General features: G+C 42.9%; 1 protein-coding gene across 5 annotated transcripts in view; it reads left to right on the top strand.

Annotated features, from left to right (window-relative positions):
• Positions 1-21,201, top strand: part of PLCB1 (phospholipase C beta 1) — a 740,315-nt gene that overhangs the window by 197,264 nt on the left and 521,850 nt on the right. For all 5 annotated transcript variants that reach the window (XM_019549094.1, XM_019549091.1, XM_019549092.1 and 2 more), the window contains one exon: positions 10,840-10,908. In XM_019549094.1, coding sequence (XP_019404639.1) covers positions 10,840-10,908 — 69 coding nt within the window. The remainder of the gene's footprint in view (positions 1-10,839; positions 10,909-21,201) is intronic.

Consider the following 21,201-nt stretch of genomic DNA (forward strand, 5'->3'; position numbering starts at 1 on the left):
ACTGTTCCAGACCTTGGGGGCTCGGACAGTAAAGAAATTCTTCCTTATGTCCAGCCTGAAACGGTCTTGCAGGAGTTTGTGACCGTTCGACCTAGTCATTCCTTGGGGCGCTCTGGTGAACAAATGTTCCCCCAGATCCTGGTGGTCACCCCGATCAACTTATAGGTGTTCATCAGATCACCCCTGAGCCTACGCTTTTCCAGGCTAAAGAGTCCCATGTCTCTCAGCCTATCATTGTAAGGTCTGTTTTCCTGACCTGATCCAGCTGCAGCCTCACCAAGGCCGAGTACAAGGGGAGAATGATGTCCCGGGATTTGCTCGAGAAGCATCTATGGATGCAAGCCAGCGTTTTGCTCGCTTTACTAGCTGCAGCATCGCATTGCAGGCTCATGTTCAGTTCGTGGTCAGTGATGACCCCCAAGTCTCTTTCTTCTGTAGTGCTATCCAACGTAGCATAGAGTGCCACGCCCCCACCTCTCTTTCCTATCCTGTCCCTCCTGTACAGCCTATAGCCCTTGACATTCACCGCCCAATCGTGCGTTGCGTCCCACCATGTTACCGTAATCCCCAGTATGTCCGGACTGGTGTGCAAATATAAATTCAGGTTAAGTACAGGTGGTCAGAAAGCCCAAGGGGGAATCGATCCAATCTTCCCAGGTTTCACTAGGCTTCATAGACTGGACCATTAATGAATGGAACTCATGTTCAGTCTTTAATTGGGGAAGACCAGCAGATGCCTGAACTGGCTGAGGCTAGAAGGTGGGGAGTGCCCTTGCATGTCTCTCCATGTGATGGACGTTACCAAGGGCACCTGAGTGCAGCTGAGTGGGGACCATCCATCACTAGCTGCCAGGCACATGCCTCCAACCCTCCTCCTTTTGCGGCGGGGAAGGTGAGCTGAGTACAGAGCCCCCTGAGCTTGGACCTGCCTGGTTGAGCTGGCACCCTGGTTGAGAATCACTGATATATGACATAGGATTGTCTCTAAAAGTGCCCTTTCTAACTAAAACCTTGCTATTCACTGGTCACTTCTAGGGTTTTCAATGCCTGAAATTGTTCAAGCGTAATTGGAATGTAAGAGTGTCTTTACACATGCTCCATAGTCAAGGGGCTCACTTTAACTAGAGCGGCTCTTGGGAGCTGCTCTAATTAAAGCACCTGCAGTGTCTCATGCGTTCAGCATCTTGTAGTTCAAATGGCTGTAGGGGTGCTTTAATTAAAGCTTGTTCGACACGCTTTAGTTAAAGCACCCCCACCACCATTTTGAAAAACAGGGATGCTGAATACACGAGACACTAAGGATGCTGGAATGTGCTAATTAGCATGCTCCAGCAGAGTTGATTAATCCTCTTTTGTTTCATTAGTCCTGCAGTCATTAGAATTAAATGGACATCTCTTTCAGATTCGTAAAATAAATTCTAGCCATCTTGAGCATCTTAATCGAGTCTGCTGGAGTGTGCTAATTAGCACACTTGACCAACCTCTTTTGAAATAACTGATTAATTGAATCTGCTCCCACGCTCTGTAATTATAGCACATCAGAGTAGGTGTCCTGCACATCTACAGAGACCCTAAGTTTTCTACTGATATCCTTAATTCTTGTTCTGGACATAGGTGTAAATCACAACTTCCTATTTGTCAAGAGTCAGATTCTCAGCCAGCCTAATTTGTGACACATGAATCTGAATGGAATATCAAACTCAGAAAATTTCTTCAAAACAAAATGTAAAAAAATGATGGGTCAGCTAAGGTTGAATTTTGACTTTGACTTTAAGATTAAACTGTTAATACAAAATTAATTTGAAAATTAAAAGAGTTTTCTGAAACGGAAATAACCCTTATAAAATGAACAAGTAGAAGTTAACATTATGTAAACACTGTTTTGACTGCCTCTCCTCCCATGCTAAGTCTTGACTAACTCTACATATTCCTTGAGCAATTTCAGCTTCACCAAGAGCACATTTTTCACTGGAAATTTATCACCTGGAGTTGTTTGTAATGGTGCTTACATATTCAGAATCCTTAGCCAGATTCAGATTCATACTGGCCAACCAGTTTTGAATTCAAACCTGCTTAGTACTGTGCTAAATACAGCATGTCAGTCATGCGGGGATCTAGAATTGTGAAAGGGGATATGGCATGTTTTATCATCACACATAAGAAATCACATTTTTATCAAGTTGAAAAAAGCTTTACTAATGAGCTAGTGGTCTGGGGCTGTATTATTCCATGTAAGATGTGATGAAAAATGCATATACATTTATTGGAATGTGCATTAATTTCAGATTCATAAAACAAATTCTAGCCTTCCTGAGCATCTTAATAATGCATTCTGTGATCCACTGAAACTTATTTCCAAACGTTTGTTAATGTTTGTAACTAGAGCTAAAAATAGTCTGCAGGGCTATGAAACAGGAGCTACATTACCAGGAGCAGCTACCAGATACCAGAATTACAGAAGAAAGGCTTGGTTGATTATCTGAAGAGGTTTGAAGGAATTGGATAGATTACAATGAGACATGAAGTTAATAGACTCCCTCACTGCTGCCTGAATAAAAATGCTACTGCTACTGCCAGGCACTTGGTTTTAAACTTTGGGTGGAGCAGAAATAAAAGGGGCATGCAGGTGCACCACTGCACCCCCATGGATCTGCCCCTGACAACAGTATAGCATATAGCTTTGGCGTGATTTTGTGAAGGGTGTACTAGACTGGAAGGGAATGATGGACAGAGATTACAGCGACATGATTCCATGGTTACTCAAAGGCTAGCATTAAGCGTGACAGAGAGGAATTCATTATTTTGTGAGGATATATGTCTAAAATAAGCAGATATCTATTCTGACTCATCCCACATGAGCTTCACCATATACCTACCTTTGCTATGTAATCCTGACAGGTTTTGAAGTTCTGCACGATGCTTGATTCTAACTTTAGGTCATACACATTTGATTAACTGTTTTTAAGCTGAGCTCTCTAGTATCATCACTGGTGACTCTTGCTTTCTCACTGATATGTAATCAGTAAGCAGGCTTTAGCACAATTTTTGGTAGTGTAAAACCATTCATGAAAAGAAGAGTGGGCCAGATCCTAGTTGGCATAAATTGGAGTTGCTCCATTCATTCAAAGGGGATTAATCAAGAACACAGTAAGGGTTGCACAATCTCTTGTGCCTGTGGATTTGTACTCTCATATAAAAGTAAGTTGCACAATCTGGTCCTATAGGACTAGATTTCTGTCTCAGTTACTAATTAGAAACAAATCTAGCAGGATTAATTTTTCACTTCTTAGAAATCTTTGTACTATAAATCACTGTTCCTTTTTTTGTAATAATAAATTAAGAGACATTATTCTGTTGCAAGATTAATATGTCCCATTAACAATGGTTACAGGTCTACTCAGTGCAAAGCTGAACTTCTGTTGTTTTTGCTTTGCAGTTGCCATAGGCTTTCATGGCTCATCTAGCACACAATATGGTTCCAGTCCTGGGTCTGCTGAGATCAATGCTTAGACTCCCACTGACAGCAGTGGGAGAAGGATTTGGCCTGTCAGTTTTGCAGGAGGGGAACTGAGGCTTTCGCCTCCTCCCCTTATGCCCACTCCCCCACCCTCACTTTGCTGAAGTAAAGACAAAGAAGAAGCAACTACTGTGGCCAGTTTTTTTTTACTGTGAACCCTGAATTTGTTAAAAGCAATTAAAAATCACCGTCTCCCTCTTCCATGTGGACGTTAGGCAATGAAGCCAAGTGTGAGTGGTCACAAAGCTCCCAAGGCCTGGAACTTTTGAAAAATGTTACTGCCCAAGGAATTCTTATTTAACCGGACGCCTCTGAATGCTGCCTGAAGTGGCAGTACAATTGGCGTGCCTTTCTCATTCTCTGGCCTTCAGTTTCACTGGTGTGTTGCAAGGCTGTAAAGGCCTCTATTTTCACAGTTTGAAATGCAGGTGTAAAATTAAATTACAGAAATGTACCTCTCGCCTCCTGAAATCTGCTAACTACCAAGAACGTAGGGCCATCTGTTTCAATGCTTTGCTTAGCTTCTTCCCACCTAATTTACCACACCAGCTCAAAACCTCTGGGATGATAACTTGTTACACCCATCGGTCCATTTGAACATGGTAATAATGCATGTGAGACTGCTGTATGCCCACTCTCTTTAAAAGGAGGTGGCCTCTCACCCCAGTCCTCCCATAGCTCAGTCTTTGAAGCTTTTTGCATTCCATCCTATATTCTTCTTTACACTTCCTCTTCTAGAGGGAGCCCAGCAGGGCACAGGTGCCATTAAATAGTGTGGTTTCATTTATGGTTTGTGTGTTTGTTGACTGTTTTTTGCTTTGTGTTTATTCCTAATGCCTATTATTCCTGCTGAAAACCCTTTTTTCCATTTTTGTTAGGAGAGGTCTGGATATGCTTTCATAAAATCAATAAAGGATTCATGCCTTTTTTTAACATATGAAATGCCAGGCCAGTTCTATGGTAAAAAGCATCTGACATTCACTCTGTGTGTGGTTCATCATCTTCACTTGTGATCCTTTTATTCTTTCACATTTTATTCGTTCTTTCCTCTCATGTGAATGCTGATAAAGTAATTTATTTATAGCATTTGTTGAGCTTTTCAATGTTCTGAATCCTTTGATTAGCATACTTTCTTTCCATGTGTCCATAGTTTTCTCAGAACCGCACTGCTACAATATTACAATATTACCATTTCTCATGATTCTGTTGCAGGTCTTGTTTTCCTGGGGTGTGCTTATAAAGCTCCTGCTTCTGCAGTCTGGTGATTTTAAAATGGCATATTTTTCAGAAGCTGAAAAATGTGACTGCTCCCCCAATGGCTCAATAACCAGAAACCAAATGAAAAAGAATCGAAAGGATTCTAATGGCTTAAAATATCATGATTTTTGAGCCTGATTCCTGATTTTTTTGGTCTTGTGGAGTTAGTGGTGTTGAAATACCTATATGCATGTTGAGAAATGTATTATAGTCTTGCTATGGACCTTGTTAGACCTTATACTTTTTGCTGCTCAAATGTTGATCAGTGTTACTTCTAGCTTGAGTTTGGAGCAGTCACACATTAAAACTAAAAACCTTCTCTGACTCTTCCTGACCTGCATAGCTGTGACCTGCCACTGGATAGTTGGGGAGCAGGGGCCTAGCTAGGAGCCACCAGTGTGAGTTGCCACTATAGAGTTAGTGAGTCAGGACAGGCTTCTATTCCTGCTCTAGGTTGGGGTATGGGGATAGATGGGTTGGGGGTGGGAACGTGAAGCTGGGAGGTGGAGAGTTAATGCAATAGGGGTGGGTAATGAAATGAGAAGTGGAAAGGAAATGGGGTGGGGGGGTAGTTATTAAATGAAGTCAGCCACTAAAGGATAAACTAAAAAGAAGTGAAAAAAGAGTTTAAAAAGAAATAAAGAGAAAATAAATTAAAGAAGGTCTCATGTTGCAATAAATTAGGACTTGAAATTGGAATGTGGGGTTGCTGGTCCATCAGGAGCATCTTTTAGCTCATGCTGAAGAAGATGGCCGAGTTGGAGGTCAAGGAAAAGTTTCTGCTTGCTAGCTGGTATGTGTTCTGCTGGTTATTTACACAAGATTGCATCCTGGGTGGTGGGAAGGTTGCACCCCTGGGAGTGGGACAGAGAGTTGGCTTGGTGTCAGAACTGCTCCCTGGGCAATAGGTTTGTCCACACAGTTGATGATGAAGGACTGCAACTTGGGCACCTTCTCTGTGGGGAGTGGCCACACATTAATAGAACAGGAGCTGGGTAGCATTGATGAGAGAGAAACCTGTCCTGGAGTGGCTTAATTTTAAGCTGCCTAAAGTGTACTGAAAATTAAGTTTCAGGTGTTAATATGTGGACAGTCCAGGGGTTAAGAGCTCCAGGAGCCACCTAAATTTAAAATCTAATGAGGCCCTTTGATTGGTGGAGATTGCTTGTGAGATGAGTCGCATCACCTCAGGGTGAGCAAGAAAGTTCTGCTCAGGACCTTGTTACTCCTTAAGCTGTAAGCTGCACAAATGTTGATGGGTGGTAGTGCCAGCTTGGGTTTGGAGCAGTCACACTTCAAGCCAGCAGGGGCCTAGAGGGTTGAAAGGCAAGAAATTGAAGTATGCTGATTTTATTGCAGTTAAGGACACAGTGAGCCTTTATTTTCTAATAGCAGGTATCTGCATGGTTTCTTGTGGGTGGTATTTTTACTCTGTTCAATTTCATTGCGTTTCTCCTCTATCTTAGTTTCTCCAAGTGTTTTTGAGTGCCTTATCTCTGCCTCTCTTCTCGGTTTCTTTCCTCCCTTATCTCCCTTTTGTTAAATGTCCTCTGTTCTCCTTCTTTCCTTAATTATATCTAGACCTTCTCATCCCATCCTAAACCTCAGTCTCAGTGTGATAAACACTAATGCAACTCTGCCATATTTCATTATTTTAATTCCTGCCAATATTCAAGCATCCCAGATGCACTAAATCAAAGAACTCCACACTGTGTGCTTATTTTGTTTTATTTGAAGTTGTGCTCACTACCAGCCATTTAATAGAGAGTTGTAGTTGGCTGTTTTGTTTCAGATGTTTTCCTTCATACCTCTAACACTGAGCCTGCCTTTTGGTTTTGATGTATTCCAAATGGGACCTCATCGTAACCAGTACTGTGGTGTTTCAGAAGAGTTTGAAAGAATAAATAACTTCCTTAATTTTTTCCGTCTTTAAATCCCTCTTTTGTTGTCAAAGAATAGCCTAGTGTCTGCACTAATATTAGGCTGCATTTGGAGATGCATATACAGTGGCATGCAAATACAGCATGAAATAAATTATAGAAGAAATAAAAACATGTGTGAGACATTCTTGCACTAATCTGACATCCCTGGGGTCTTAGAAGAAATTCTGCTCAGAGATGGACTATAGATATGAAATGAATATAGTAGAAATGTTACAGTAAGGCCAAGGGTCAGATCTTTAGCAGGGGCACACAAACCTTTGCTGCTTCAAAGATTTTGGAGCAGGATAAATTTGGCACAGCTGAGAGTCATGCCTCCCTTCCCAATCTGGGAACCAGTCATGTTGGGTTCTGGAGGGACAAAGTGCCCGGTACACATCACAGTTTTTGGGTACTATAAATGAAATCTGCTTCTCAATAGAGATCCCATATTAGACATCATATCAGGAAGGCTTCATGCAGGTGGTCTTGAGCATTGCCTTTACATTGAAGGTGGGTTCTCGGTTGGCTTTAAGAGGCTGGGGATGGTTAAGATGAGGAGCTCCTCCATCTAGACTTTGATCTGGTGAAGAAAGCACAGGAGCAGCAGTTTATCACCAGGTGCTGCTGAAGAAGGGTTGGGTTTCACCCAGTGAAATCTAGGGGATGACTTCATCCCATTCCTATCCCATTTTGTTTCCATGATTCATTTGTTTATTCCTGCTTGGAAAATGCTGGAATTTCATGCATATGAGCTGGGTATCCCAGGGCTCTATGGCTTTCACTGCCTTTCTATACCCACCAGAGCTTGGGTTACAGATCTTGTCCTGATCCAAACATTTATATCCACCTCAATTGCCATAGTATGTTGGGTGAAACAGGGGATGCAGTGTGGGGAAGTGGGACTTGTGAGGAGCATGGGCATGTGTGTGTGCATTTTCAGCTGAGAACTGAACCTTTAGATAGATAATAGTCATTTTATTAAGAAACAGTTACTCTTGGGTACTGAGAGGGACAAGTGAACATGCACGCAAACACGCACAGATCTGGGGTGGGAGGTGCAGTGCTATGGACATAGCTCCTTTCAGTCAACCATGCCTTATGAGCAGCTGTAGGGGCTTATTTTTTTAAGTCCTCAAAGCAAGTTAGAATTCTCCACTCCCCTCTGGGCTCAGCAGCAGCACCTCCCCCTCCTCCCTCACCCGCAGTTGCCTCTGGGGCAGGGGGTGGGGGAGTTCCAGAGTCACTCCTGTCTGCTCCAGCAAGGCTCTGTGTGGAGCCGGGACAGTGGCACTAGCAGGTGGATCCCTCCTCCCTTCCTGGTCCTCTGGGCTAGGGACAGAAATTGCACATAAACTAGTATATATGGTTGGGAATTGGTTCAAATCTGTAACACCACAGAAGTTCAGTGCACTTTCAAAATGGCTGAAACTGGTTTAAGATGAACCTTGACCTGATGATCTACAAGATCCCTTCCAGCCCTTAGCAATCTATGAAATCTGTGAGGATGGATGTAGTATCAGACTTCACTGATTTAGGTAAAATTGCTTTATTGAACTGCTGTCCCAGATCCCCTTGAGATTCAAATGAACTCACAGTTGCCCAGCATCCCAAGATACTTTGCACCTCCTCTGTGAACTCCCCCCTTGCAGGGTGTGTGGGCTAGCCTTGCCCCAAGCTGTCTGCTTCAGCCGAGCAGGGAGGCATTCTCTAGTGCCTACCATCTTCTGGCCTGAGCCACCGCAGGCCTGTGGCTGCATTTCCAGAATCAAAAGTAAATGTCTGTTCACTTGCTTATCAGTTGTATTTATGCAGCTTAGACTAACTTGCAAAGATTGAATCAATTCAGCCTCAGGCTTTCTGACTGTCTGTACTCAGCCCTGGCTTTTCCTGCCAGCCTGGAAGTAGATGTGTGGGAAGAGAACCTGGCTGCTGCCATTCCTGTCTCCAACTGAGCATGACTCCTTGCAGAGCCTGGCTGGAGTGGGGAAAGAGTGGCTATGAAGCTGTCATCCCAGCCTGCCTCTGGATCAGCTGGGTACAGCAGTGGGTGGGAGAGGGAAGGCAAGGGAAGGGGATGTGCCACTGTGCACTGTGCACAGAGCGGAAGGGAGGGAGTAGGGAAGATTTGTAACTGCTTGAGGGACTTCAAAAATAGTCCCTGGTTGCTGCTCTTGTGGTGAAGTTTGCCTGCCCTGATGATGGAGGAGGCTGGGAACTGGTGTGCAGCCTCTCTGCAGTCCAAGTCCCTGCTCCTGCACCTTCTTTTCCAAATCCTAGATCTGCTGGGTCACACACACGTACACACATGCACAACAGCTATTTGGGAACAGAATAGGTAGTGTTCTCAGAATAGGAACTGCTTTCAGGGTAGGATGGTAAGTGTTTGGGGGTTGGGACAAGGTTGGTGCAGGATTTGATTCATAAAAATAGAAAGAAATCAGTGTACAGAATAACCCATGGCGAGATCATTATGTCACTTAAAAATACCTATGTTTTGTTTTGGGAACTTGGTGTTTGCTTTTCAAAATACAGCTCCTTTTCACTCCATTTAAATTTCAGAATCTCTGAGAATCAGTGAAGTAATTACTTGAATGCTGAAAATGCATTAAATTAGGCTGTATGCACTGTGGTCACATTCCTACTTCAACACTATAACTGTAATTGCTTATATTTAATGTGTATTTGAATGTGAACTTGCTACTGTGGACAGTTAGTCTGTATTATGATGCAAATGAGGAAGACAGGAGTAGGATGTGCTTTAACATGTTTAATCAATGCCATGTCAAATTAAACCTGTTTCCCTTCATCTCACGAGATAATTTTTGTTGCCTCTGGGGAAAAAATATGTGCCTGATGCCTGGGTCTGAGTGCATGGGAAAGGTACATGAGCAGACATCTGGGCCTTTTCAAACTGTACCATTGTTATTCCTTCCATACTAGTTCTGTACCTATATACAGGCATTTCTTCCAAAAAACTTGGGCTATCTAAGGAATATGTTGCTATCTAAGGAATATCTAAGGGAAAGATGTTGACTCAAAGTTACAGATTTGCTTCCTGGTTGCCACCCCCCCCAACTCCAGAGAGAGTAGAATACTCTAAAGCTGGTGCAAGTGTAACCCTCTAGACACCAGTGCTGCTGGGCTGCCAAGCTAGATGTGAGAAGTACTGAGACTCGAGCCATTTGTACTGTGTGTGCCCACCCCTTGTACTCACATGCACAGTGCAAATTAGTAGCAGCCCCTTGGAAAGCAATTCCCGTTCTTCTCTGCTGAACATGGAATGGAAGGGAGTGGGGAGGCATCTGCCATGCCTTGTTCTTCTGAAAGGGGGCACCAGACAGGACAGTCTGGCCCTAAATATGCAAACATATATTTTTGAAAGCTGAGTTGATATTAAAAACTAAAAACCAGAGAAAATCCACTGCAACGTTTTCCTTTAAGATATTTCCCTCTATAGAGGATAGCCTATTGTATGTTGCTTTTGTTCTTGTGGTTACCAAATACAGCGTGTTCTTGGGGGCTGGGAAGTGTCATGAACTATGAAAGGCTTGTCAAAAGTACATGACTTTTCCTGAGCAGTAAGGAAAATAAGTCTCCATAAAATTGATGGAGCATGTTATCACCAAATGTATAACATCCCTCTTTTTCATGCATGCTTTTCAAAGCATTCTGTCTGTGATCAAGTAGATTTTCTATTGCAGAGGGCAGATTTTGTGTGAAGCAGAGTTCTCTTTTTCCTACTGGAGCGAGAAACTAATTATTGAAGGGGAAACTATATATAAATACCAGCAAATGGATGTTCTGCCTAAAAAAAAAAATCATGTGGTTCAGTAGGGGTACTTGGCAATCTAAAAAAACAGGCTAAATAGTTTTGGATCATCATGGTTAGCAATCCAAAGATCAAAGAGTTAGAGAAATAACACACATAAGAGCAGACTCATGAGGAAACAATCAGGCTATTTGACTAAGGCTCCAAAATTGTAATTAGAGCACATTTGAAAAGTAGTTTTTTTGTAAACTCTGCAGCCTGCACCATATTCACTGCAAGACCGTCTCTCTCTGGTGGCAGTATTTTGTAACTTGCACATATAAGTATATTTTTGACATGTGTGATGACAATATATTTTCCACTTTTCCACATAGGAGACAGAGCTGCTTGATACCAGCCTCGTCAAAGATGCCAGATGTGGAAAACATGCCAGAGCTCCCAAGGTAGGCTATTTTGCTGTACACCTACAAGATGTCACATTGATTATTTTGATACGGTCTCATGGAAATGATAGGCAGGCATGAGAGAATTTCTCCAAGACAAAGAAAAATATTTGGATTTTCACTTTACCAAGTCTATGTAGACCTGTGGCATTTGGTCCTGTTCTGGTGAAAGTTGTATTTATGGTGGATAAAGAATAAAAAACTTGAAACCTGAGAGTTATTTCTAAAATGCAAACAACAGAATTAAAGATTTTCCTTCCCCTTAGGTTCAGCATTTAGTTCTTTGTTGCATTTTGTACAGGAAGGTCTCCTGCTTCAGTTATCCTGATCTGATGCCTGTTGAGGCCAGCAAGAGTCTTTTGAACTGATTTCAGTTCACATTTGTATTAGTCCTAGGAAGCCCAGTTATGTTTGGAATTCCCTTCTATTGTCTTCTGAGAAAGTCAGTAATAGAAATACGTTTTTTGTGTGCCTGTATTGTTATTTTTGGACGGAGAATTTAATATGAAAGGAAAATCTCTAGCGCACAACTCTGGTAACTGGGCTGTGCCTTGGGGAAATCCAGAGGTTAAAGGAGGGAAGGAAATCTCTCCAGGGTTCTGAAAGTACAGCTGCACAGCTTCACAGCTGTGGCTGAAGCTTCAAGGCTGAAGTGGCCTCTTGAGATGCCATTCATACCCTAACCTCAGGGGAGGAAATGGATGGTGGATTGACACCGTCTCCATTTGTTCGCCGTCTTTCCTCCTATACTCCCTCTCCTATACTCCCTTCCCTTCCTTCTTTCCTCTAACCTGCTGTGTTGCAGGACACTGTCCCATGATTGGGCTTTGTGACAATACATGTTAGCAGGTTCCATGGACCTGGAGCTATCTGAGGTATATCTCAAAAATACTCCATTTACATTTGGTTTTCAAAGCTTTCTGTGGAGTGCTGGTAGCGTTTGAAATGCTGAATTACAAGTGGAATGCTACTGAATCGCTTTATGACATCCACATTAATATCAAATTAGTTCTCCGTGATTAATGGCTTTACGATGAATAGCAATAAAACATTAACAATGGCTAGAACATTATTTTAAAGTGCCACCTGCTTTACAGAAGACATTTGTGTTCTTCTACCAAAACATTTTTAGCTAAGATTTATGCACAGCTATTACCTTGGTGACTTTTATTTATTAGGTTACATAAAGGCTGTTTTTGTTATCGTGCAACGTGACTGCAGTGGCATTAATTGAAGGGTATGAGAAAACCCTGACTTCCAGGGTGGTGTAATGTACCACCTGAGTGAATCAGGTTGCCTTTTGTCAACGAATGTGTGGGAGCAGAACAAAAATGGCACCTGGGTTGACTTTGGATGAAATGCTATTTAACACGTGAAGCAAAATGCTTGCTGGGGGTCAGCCATATCTATATTATACACAGTCACATATTAGGGGCATTGTGGGCAAGTAGATACAGCCCTTAAATGAGCATATGCTTTGTTTATAGGGATTCCTCTGCCAGAGCCCCACAGGACAGTGCAAGTCTTTTGCAGCTGAAGGAAGGGTTGGCTCTTCAGCTCAAACTGCAACAGCTCCTGGTTTGAGCGCTGGTAGTCACCCTGATGTGTTGGGCAAGATGGTAGCTATCATAGAGAGATTGTGGTGGCTGGAGTGCATCTACACATGCAGTTACAGCACCTGAACAAACTGCAGAGCTTATCGCTCCAGAGTTAATTGCTCCTGGGCATGCCATTTGCATGTGTGCTCTGGAGCAATTAACTCCAGGGCAATGAGTTCCACAATTTATTCAGGCACAGCACATGAAGCCAGGTGGAGCAGCCCTGGCTGGCAGGGGGCCCCAGCAGTCAGCCTGCCAGCCCAGGGCTGCTCCCCTCAGCTCAGTGTGTTGTGTATGGGTCATAAGGATGCTTCAGCATGGGGCTAGCCAGCAGGAAGGCCCCAAACTGAAGCACCCTCATGCCCCAGCCAGCCAGGCAGTGTCTACATGTGTGCTGTTGCAGAGTAAGTACAAGTACTTTCCTGCTGGGGAGTAAATTGGTTTACTCCAGCCTAGTAAGGGCACACGTGTAGAAGCTGAGATGTTTAATGCACAGCTGATTAGTCAACTTGCAGTAAACATCTCGTGTAGACTTGCCCCTGGAGCTACCAAATGCAGAGGTATGTCTCAACTGCTACGCTTGTGAATAGGGTGTAGAATGTCTTACCCATGTTTTCACTTCCTCTCTAGTCGCTAGTGGCACCAGTCGTAGTGAGGACAAGGACTGTGACTCTTGAAAGGAGTCTGTATGGGGTGGAAAATCTCTTGCTCTTTGCACCCACATGTAGGCTGTCCACAATCTGTTCATCCTAAAGTATTCTGGTATAAAATATGATCCAGAGACTCACCTTGCATAAACTGTCAAAGCTTCATTGCTGCTGCTTCACAACATCTGAGGATCTGGACTTCAAGAAATGTTTAAACAATCTGTGGACTGTGGACAGGTGGTTAGTTTGAAGCCCCTGGTTCCCTCATGCGCATTATGCTTCCTTGATGCCAGTTAACAGGGATGAATAAGTTCCCAAATGTAATATTTTATAGGCTGGTAGGAACATAATTCATGATGAAACTCATCTGTCTCATTAGTCTTGCTGCACCCTGGTGTTCTTCAGATCTGAGCACAAGACCCATCTTTTGCAGATGAGGAATTGGCTGGGTAGTCTATCACATAACTAGAAGTGATCATGTGGTCCTTGCATTCCTCTAGTTTATGACAACATTTGGTATCTAATTCGGTAACTCTTTGCTTTCTGCCAGTTTGAGGAAGCTATTTTGTTTCTAAGTGCATTAAAAATTACAAAGAACTAGTGAACAGGCCTGTGTTTTCAGGGTCTGATCCAAAACTTGTAGAAATTAATGGGAGTCTTGCCACAGTATCTAGAGGTCTTTGGATCAAGACATGCTTTTCTAATGTTCATTTTCATGTAATTATTTTGCTTGAAATAATAACAAACAAGATGACGGTGTTCTAGCACATTATTAGTGATATGACAAAGTCCCTTCATCACTGTAGGAAGCAGTTTAGGTCACTTTTAGCCAAAGGGAAAAATATTGAATTTCTTTACTCTTAGTTAGTCTTTTTGCTGATCTGTCCCACTTGGACACTGTAGCGGAGCACTAGGGTGCTTGCTACTAGTAATGGCGATGCGGGCTTAGCTGCCAATCAATAGGGCAGCACAGCCAGGGGTTGCCAAAGCAACTGAGTGGGTCAGCTGACCACCAGGGGGCAGGGCCTGGCCTATATAAACACACAAGGCTGAGGCCTGAGGCAGTTCCCCTCTGACAGGCTGAGCGGCAGGAGCTCTGCTGAGGAGCCGACTAGGAGCCGAGCAGCCTGAGCATCGGCATGCGGATACGGGGTGGAGAGGACCCTGATAAGGATATGACGGAAGGTTAGCCAGGTTGGCTTAAGGTTTATGTTACAGCCGGGAGGCTCTGCGTTCTGTTGTGGTTTTGAAGTTGTGGCCCCGGAGGGGGAGACTTTGGTTTTGTTATTATACAACCGGAGGACTGGGTGAGGCTGTAGGGGAAGGAGGAGGCCTCATTAGGAGCTCCCCAGTAGGGTGGGGGTGCTCCTAGTGCGGTTGAGAGTGCTGCATTTGGGGTATCCCGACCCCAACCCCAGTGGGGGTGACTATTGGGATAATTGGCATGGTAGAGAGCGCTGCATTTTGGGGTGACTCGACCCCAACCCCAGTAGGGGGACTATTGGGATAATGAGCGTGGTAGAGAGCGCTGTGTTTCGGGGTGCTTTGACCCCAACCACAGTGGGGGTGGCTATCGGGATAATTTCAGGGGAGCTACACAATAGTGTGGGGGTTCCTGGTGATCCCGGCTCTACGGGGCGGTATTTTACGAGGCCCCAGTGAGGGTGAGAGAAGGCGAGAAGCGCGGGACAGGCCCCAGAGAGGGCGAGAAGCGCGTGGTTGGAAACCCGAGGCAGGGCAAGCGTGTGGTCAAGGGTGTCTACATGTGTGGTCGCCTTTCTTCCGGCTCAAGTAGGGCGAGCGTGAGGTTGGAGGCCTGAGGCAGGGCGAGTGTGCGGGCAAGAGCCTGAAGAAGGGTGATCACATGAGTAGAAGCCCGGAAAGGACGAGACAGGGCTTGCACCAGGAGCAACAGGGTGCCAGTCGTAGGAGCCCGGAAAGTGCAAGACAGGGCTTGCACCAGGAGCAACAGGGTGCCAGTCAAGCGTGCGAGTACAAGCCTGAGGGGGGTGAACACACGTATAGAAGGTGCGCACAAGGGGGAACCCCGGGTAGGGCGGGGCGCACGGGATAGAGCCCAGGGAAGGTGCATGAACATTAGGAAGCTCAGAGAGGGCCCTTATCAGAGAGGTCCCTGTGTAAGGGTGCGTACTTAGAGCACACCCAGAGACATAAGAACGTCCAGTACACCAGCGAGGCTTGGGGCGTGCTACAGGGGCGGCTGGAGGCATGCGTAGCCCATAAGGCTGAGATGCACCAGGGTACTCCTTATAGGATAGGGACCAATACAAAAGGTAACACTGTGTCCAAGGGGACAGTAAGGCAGCCTCCCATTCATATTAGAACCATCAAAGTCGTGGCAGGTGAGAAAGAGGGTGCGTTCGAGACCCAACTAGGCACGGTAGGGGCACAAGGGGAGATCACGGCCGCTCCTGCACCCCACCCTGTGACAGACACATTGTTAGACATAAACAAACATCATGTTTTGCTCTTGGGGCAAGCATTTAAACTAAGCTATACATTTACATGCTGTGAAATGCTGCCAGAATGCAAGGAATAGAGAGGAAGTATTATGAATGTGAAAGCTTATAATACCATAACCAAGACCACAGTGTGTGGTGTCTATTGACACAACCCTTGGTAAGGTGTAGCAATACCCAAATACTCCCCTGTATACTCCCTTGCCAGTGCTATAAGAATGACATTCTACCTCTCTGTACCTACAAGGGCTGCCTCAGCATAGGATCAGAGTCACTTCATAGTCCTTCATATTTTTTTGTCCTCACAGCACTCCTGTGAGGCATAGAAGTACTCTTCCATTCAAATGGTAAACTGAGGCACAAGGTAGCTTAAATGACTTGATGCAGATTTCACATGAAGTCTTCCTCAGAACTAGGAATTGGAACTTGGTTTCCTGCATGCTGATCTGGTGTCCTGCCCACCACCACATCCTTCTTATAGCCGGGGTCATGAAAACTACTGGTGGTAGTAATTGGCCCCATACTTACTTGCACTCCCATCCACTGCATCCTATTTCTGGCTCCCCACTGCTGGTATCTCCTCTAATCAGTGGGGCTAAATTGTTGTTAAATTTCTTTACATGGGAAGACTGGTCAAAGTCATCTTTGTTCATCTGTTTAGAATGGGTCAGTAGATTTATACTAATGCGCACTGAATGTCCCTAATAAATGAAGCTCAAGGGTCTGCTAATATGGAAATGAGAACTACATTGACCCACTGATTATATCATTATATTTTTGGCCCCATCGATCATGGCAATTCAATAATAAATCCCTGCCCCAGAGATATTACCTTGTAGGCAGAGAAAACAAAGAATCAGAACCATCTTACAGATGGGGGAACTGAGGCACAGATAGATCAAACACCAGAATTGTAATGGTATTTAAAAGCAATATATGAGGCAGAGAATCTTTCAGTGGGAGTGAGGTGCTTTTGAAAATCCCTAGGCTCTTTTGCATCTCAAGGCACCTACATAACTTTTAAAATGTCAACCCCCACAGTGATACGTTGAAAGTCCCTGGGAATGTATCCGAGACTTCCTCTGTTCTAGCCAAGAGATTTAAATACAAAATCATCTTTCCTGTCCCCCCAACTTGTTCAGGGATTTGTTCAGTTTTCTTACTCAGAAGTTGCAAGAGCATTTTCCATCCAAAATGTGATGTTTGTGCTAAATCTTGCAATGGGGGAGAATGGTAATTGTAAGAGAGGGCAAATATCAAGCTACAGGAGCATTGAGGTGAATATGCAAATGAGAAGATAAATGGAGCTAATGGTCTGGAGAAAACGAGGAGAGACCTTTATAATTGTGTATGAAGAGAAGTGTCTTCATTCCAAATATAATGAGAGCTATACAGGGCTGAGGGAATTATAAGATAATTATCATAACCTCTGCTTTTTAATAAGTTATTAGAATCATTTAAGAAGGAAGAAGTAATTTTGAGAGGAGATTAATAAGCAATTCATCTTTAAATCAGAAGGAAAAAACTGTTTATGTACAGATTAATTTGAGCAGTTTTGAAACATGTAGTCCTCAGAGCCTTATTCCATAGCCCTCCCTAAATCGGAACTCCCCCTGACGTCAAATAGATTAGGACTTCAGGACCTTGGGGGCCCTAGACTGTTTGGTTTAAAAATGCTGAAGCAAGTTTGTAAATTGATACTTGCAATGAAGGAACTTCCTTTGTAATTTCCTCTTAGCCTTTCCTCTACCGGGCACCACTCCCTCCACTCCTATTCTGCTGTGCAAACTGGTCCAGGCTGCTTTTGTTTCTCTAGCTTGGCATGTTCTGTGTGCATGAGAATAAAATATAAGAAATTATATTACAGCTATCTAGAGATAGTATCTCTAGATAGAGGTCTGTGTCTGTCTATATCTAGACTTGTACACGTTCTGTGAACATAAGTAGTGTAGTAAAACACAAAAATGGCTCTAAATGTATTTAATGTTTCCATGTGATGTAGTTATGCCAATAATATAGAAGTTCTTAAATCTAGGAATGTCATCTAAAATGGTCTAAGGTATAAATACTGGTAAAATTATAAATCGTTGAAGATTTTGCATCTGCAGTATGCAAATGGGACTGTAAAATGCACACTTTTTAAAACCATTTTTAAATTCTTTAGACAATAACAACAGTTTCTATGGAAACTAAACTCTTTATATAACTGTATAACACTTTTAGTTTCAGGCTGAAATATCAGGATGAGTTGGTAGGGATAAGAAAGAACCCCTATGGCAAATGTTCACATTTACAACTTTTGATGCATTTGATGATTTTTTTCCCCCATTGGTACCATCTATAAACAATTCAACAGGGAGTTAATTACCATATTTTCTTGTACACAACACACCACAGACTAAAATACGGATCTTGTTTTTGAAAGAAGAATGAAGAAAAAAGATCTTTCTTTGTGGTAAGTAATTGAGTAGCAGCAACTGGGGAGTTGAGTCTGCTCAGTTGAGCCTGCTCGTTGTTCATTTACTTTTGTGCTCCTTTTTGGACAAAAATGTGCATGTTGTAATTGAGAAAATACAGTACTTTTAAGTGATACATGGTGGAGAAATTTCAAATATTAAATAATAAATAAAGTGATCTGTTCTGAAAACTAAAATAAATAGCACAGTCCTTAGTGTTTAAAAACATCTTCAGCAACACAAACACATTTTCAGATGTAACGTGGTATTGTTTTACTAGAAACAACAATTCTGCCTTTCTAAATTTCTGACAGTGTTCAGCTCTCTCAGTTTTATTCTAAGTCTTGCAGTCTTAGATATTTTTGCCCCTAAAATCTATAGCTCCCGGAGTTGGGTGATTTTTGGAGAGAATCCCTGGTTTCAGGATTTTTTAAAGGACTTTTCTAGCCGTAGGGTCTTTGTAGAAGGGTCTAAAAAGATGAACCCAGAAGGTTCAAAACCCAGAAGATGAACAAAGGAACACTTTAAATTTATTAATTTTTACATCTTGTGATTTTTTTTTTTTTTCAGGTTCTGACTAATGATTTTTGAATGCTTGGGGTTAACAAGAGCCCAGTTCTACTGCCTCAAATTCTCTACTGTAGTCTGTTTTGGGGCCAGTGAAATTGCTTTGAAACTTGTAAAAATGAAAAGGTATCAGGCCTATTAGATACTAAGATTTTCTTTCAATCTCCCTTTGTTTTTTAACCTTTTCTGAATATAAAGTTAGGCTATTGAAGCTCTCCCTCAAATCCATTCAGAAAATGCATAAATAAATAAATAACAGTTAACACATGGTTAATTTAACTTTTGGATAAAGCCTTGACTTCTGATATACATGACACAAAGGGAATTACAAGAACCCATTTCAATAGTAAATATAACTGGGCCATTTGGTTTCCATATGGACCTTGGATTATTTCATGATCAAGTTATTTTTTTATCAGTAGAACAAAAAAGGCTTTTGTTGTTTTTATCACACTTGAAACCTGAGTGGTTGTTCATTTCTTTATGATCAAGCCTGAACCAGGGCAATTATACCGTGCTTAATAGCCTTCCTGATAAGACAGCATGTGGGAAATGGTGCGTAGACTTTTTTTTTCTTCCACTCTATAAACCCCCTAGAAAAGTTAGCCACCTACTCTGCTTTCACTGGATCAGTCCTTTGCTTTGCAGCACAGCGAGGTTTCTGTGGCTCTGCCCGTTTCAAATGTTGGCATAGCTGCTATTTTTATCCCTTGATAAATGCATGTCATTTTTCCCTTCAACAACCTTGGCGTTAAATTAGAAACTCTTATGTAAATTACACCTAAGTAATGCTCTATTTCTGCCAACAATAAATAAAAACAGAATGTGCACACTGCTCACCTTCTTTTCACTGAGGCTTATTTGAATTCCCACTCTTTAAATACAACGGTGCCATCTATTCAAAGAACTGTTTGTTCTTTTTCTGCATAGCGGTTTGATTTCACATTAACAATAAAGAAAGCTATAGGCTTTTCTGTTTGTTTGTTTTTTAGAACATAAGATGAGCCATCTTTAAAAATAACAAAACAAAACAAAAAACCCAACAACAAACCAAAAAACCAAAAGCAAAATAAAGATGTCAAGGACTTCCCCTCCTCCCTGCTGCAGTAAGTCTGATATGCATAGCGCTGGGTATATTTATCTGAGACATTGATTTTTAAGCACGAGCAAGGCAGATTTAGTGCAGACTTTGCTGCAAGTTGGGGTCATCTACCAAGATAGTTGTGTAGCACCTGGAAGTCAGCTGCCAAAGTCACAGTTACATAAGGTGGGTGGTGAAGTAACTGGAGTGCAACAACCACTAGCTGACCTGGGCGGACAATGGATAAGAAGTTTGCCTAGAGGGAGGTATCCTTGGGAGAAGATGATATAAAAACGCCTCGTACCTGTTAATTCTTTGAGGCAAATACTTTTCTAGTCACTCTGAGGTAGTGTGTGAATTTGAAGACAGCTGGTAACTTCCTAAATAAGGTCCCCAAAAAGGAAAGGCTAGGTTTAATTTGCTCAGGAACGAGTCCATCTATTGGGAAACTCATCTTACATATACTGGGCTAGAGGCCCTTTGATCTTCAGTAGGATTTGTGCTCCTACTGCTCTTTAAGACTTGTACTTGTACTTGCTCAGAGAGTTTCCACGGTGACACAGTGATGAATTCAGACTGAGTCCAGGCTTGCTTGAGCTTTTTCTCTTGTGGATCATTTCCTAGCTATTCAATATGTAAGACCAGCTGGAGTCACCACCTTATGGCTGATTCTTTTGCTGGTGGTGTTTTTTATTCTGCTCATGCTCCTGTTTCTGCAACCTATCATACCTCCCACTTCGGGCCTCCCACTTCCTATGTGACTTGCCATGAGATATTTTCTCAAATAGCTACCCTTCCCTCTTTCAGGTCTCTCCTCAAAGTACACTTCCTGCAGGACATCCCTCTCTGTGGAACCTGCCTCTTATTGAAGTAGTGTCATTTATTTAGAGAACAAAATAGCTGCTCTGCTAGGGAGTTTTTTTGTGTTATCTGCCTTTGTAAGTTGGCCATCTAGCCAGTATTTTGTCACAGGTTGTCATCTTGAAAGCAGTGTGACCTTCAGTTAGCACAGTCACCTTTACACCTCCATTTGCAGCCTGCACTGACTCTTCAGCTGTCTTTTGGGTACAATTTAGGAGTTGATTTTAATTGCCAAAGCTCTTCTCTGCCTTAGAACCTGGCCACCTTAGAGGGCAGCTGATCCCTGGGTACCACCTGCAGTTGGCTATGGTGCCTTTGCTTGCAGTCCAAGCTCCCCAGAAGACCAGAGGCAAGACATTTTCTGAGGCTAGCCATTGTCTTTAGAAGTTCCTTTGCCTGCTAGAACCAGTATTTACTAACATTTACATCTTTAAGCAAAGAGCAGTAGTTTGGGCAAGACTTTATAGGTAGGTAATGATTGAGTTTTCATGTGTGAGCTGTAGTTGTGATGCATAAAGCGGTTCGTTTCTCTGGAGGCCACCAAAATCACAGACACACACTCATTAGATGGCACAAAAGGTGTATTTGCAAATAGGGTCAGAG

This window comes from Crocodylus porosus, unplaced genomic scaffold (genome assembly GCF_001723895.1).
Source record: "Crocodylus porosus isolate Cpor-Errol unplaced genomic scaffold, CroPor_comp1, whole genome shotgun sequence".
In the NCBI taxonomy this organism is placed as follows: domain Eukaryota; kingdom Metazoa; phylum Chordata; order Crocodylia; family Crocodylidae; genus Crocodylus; species Crocodylus porosus.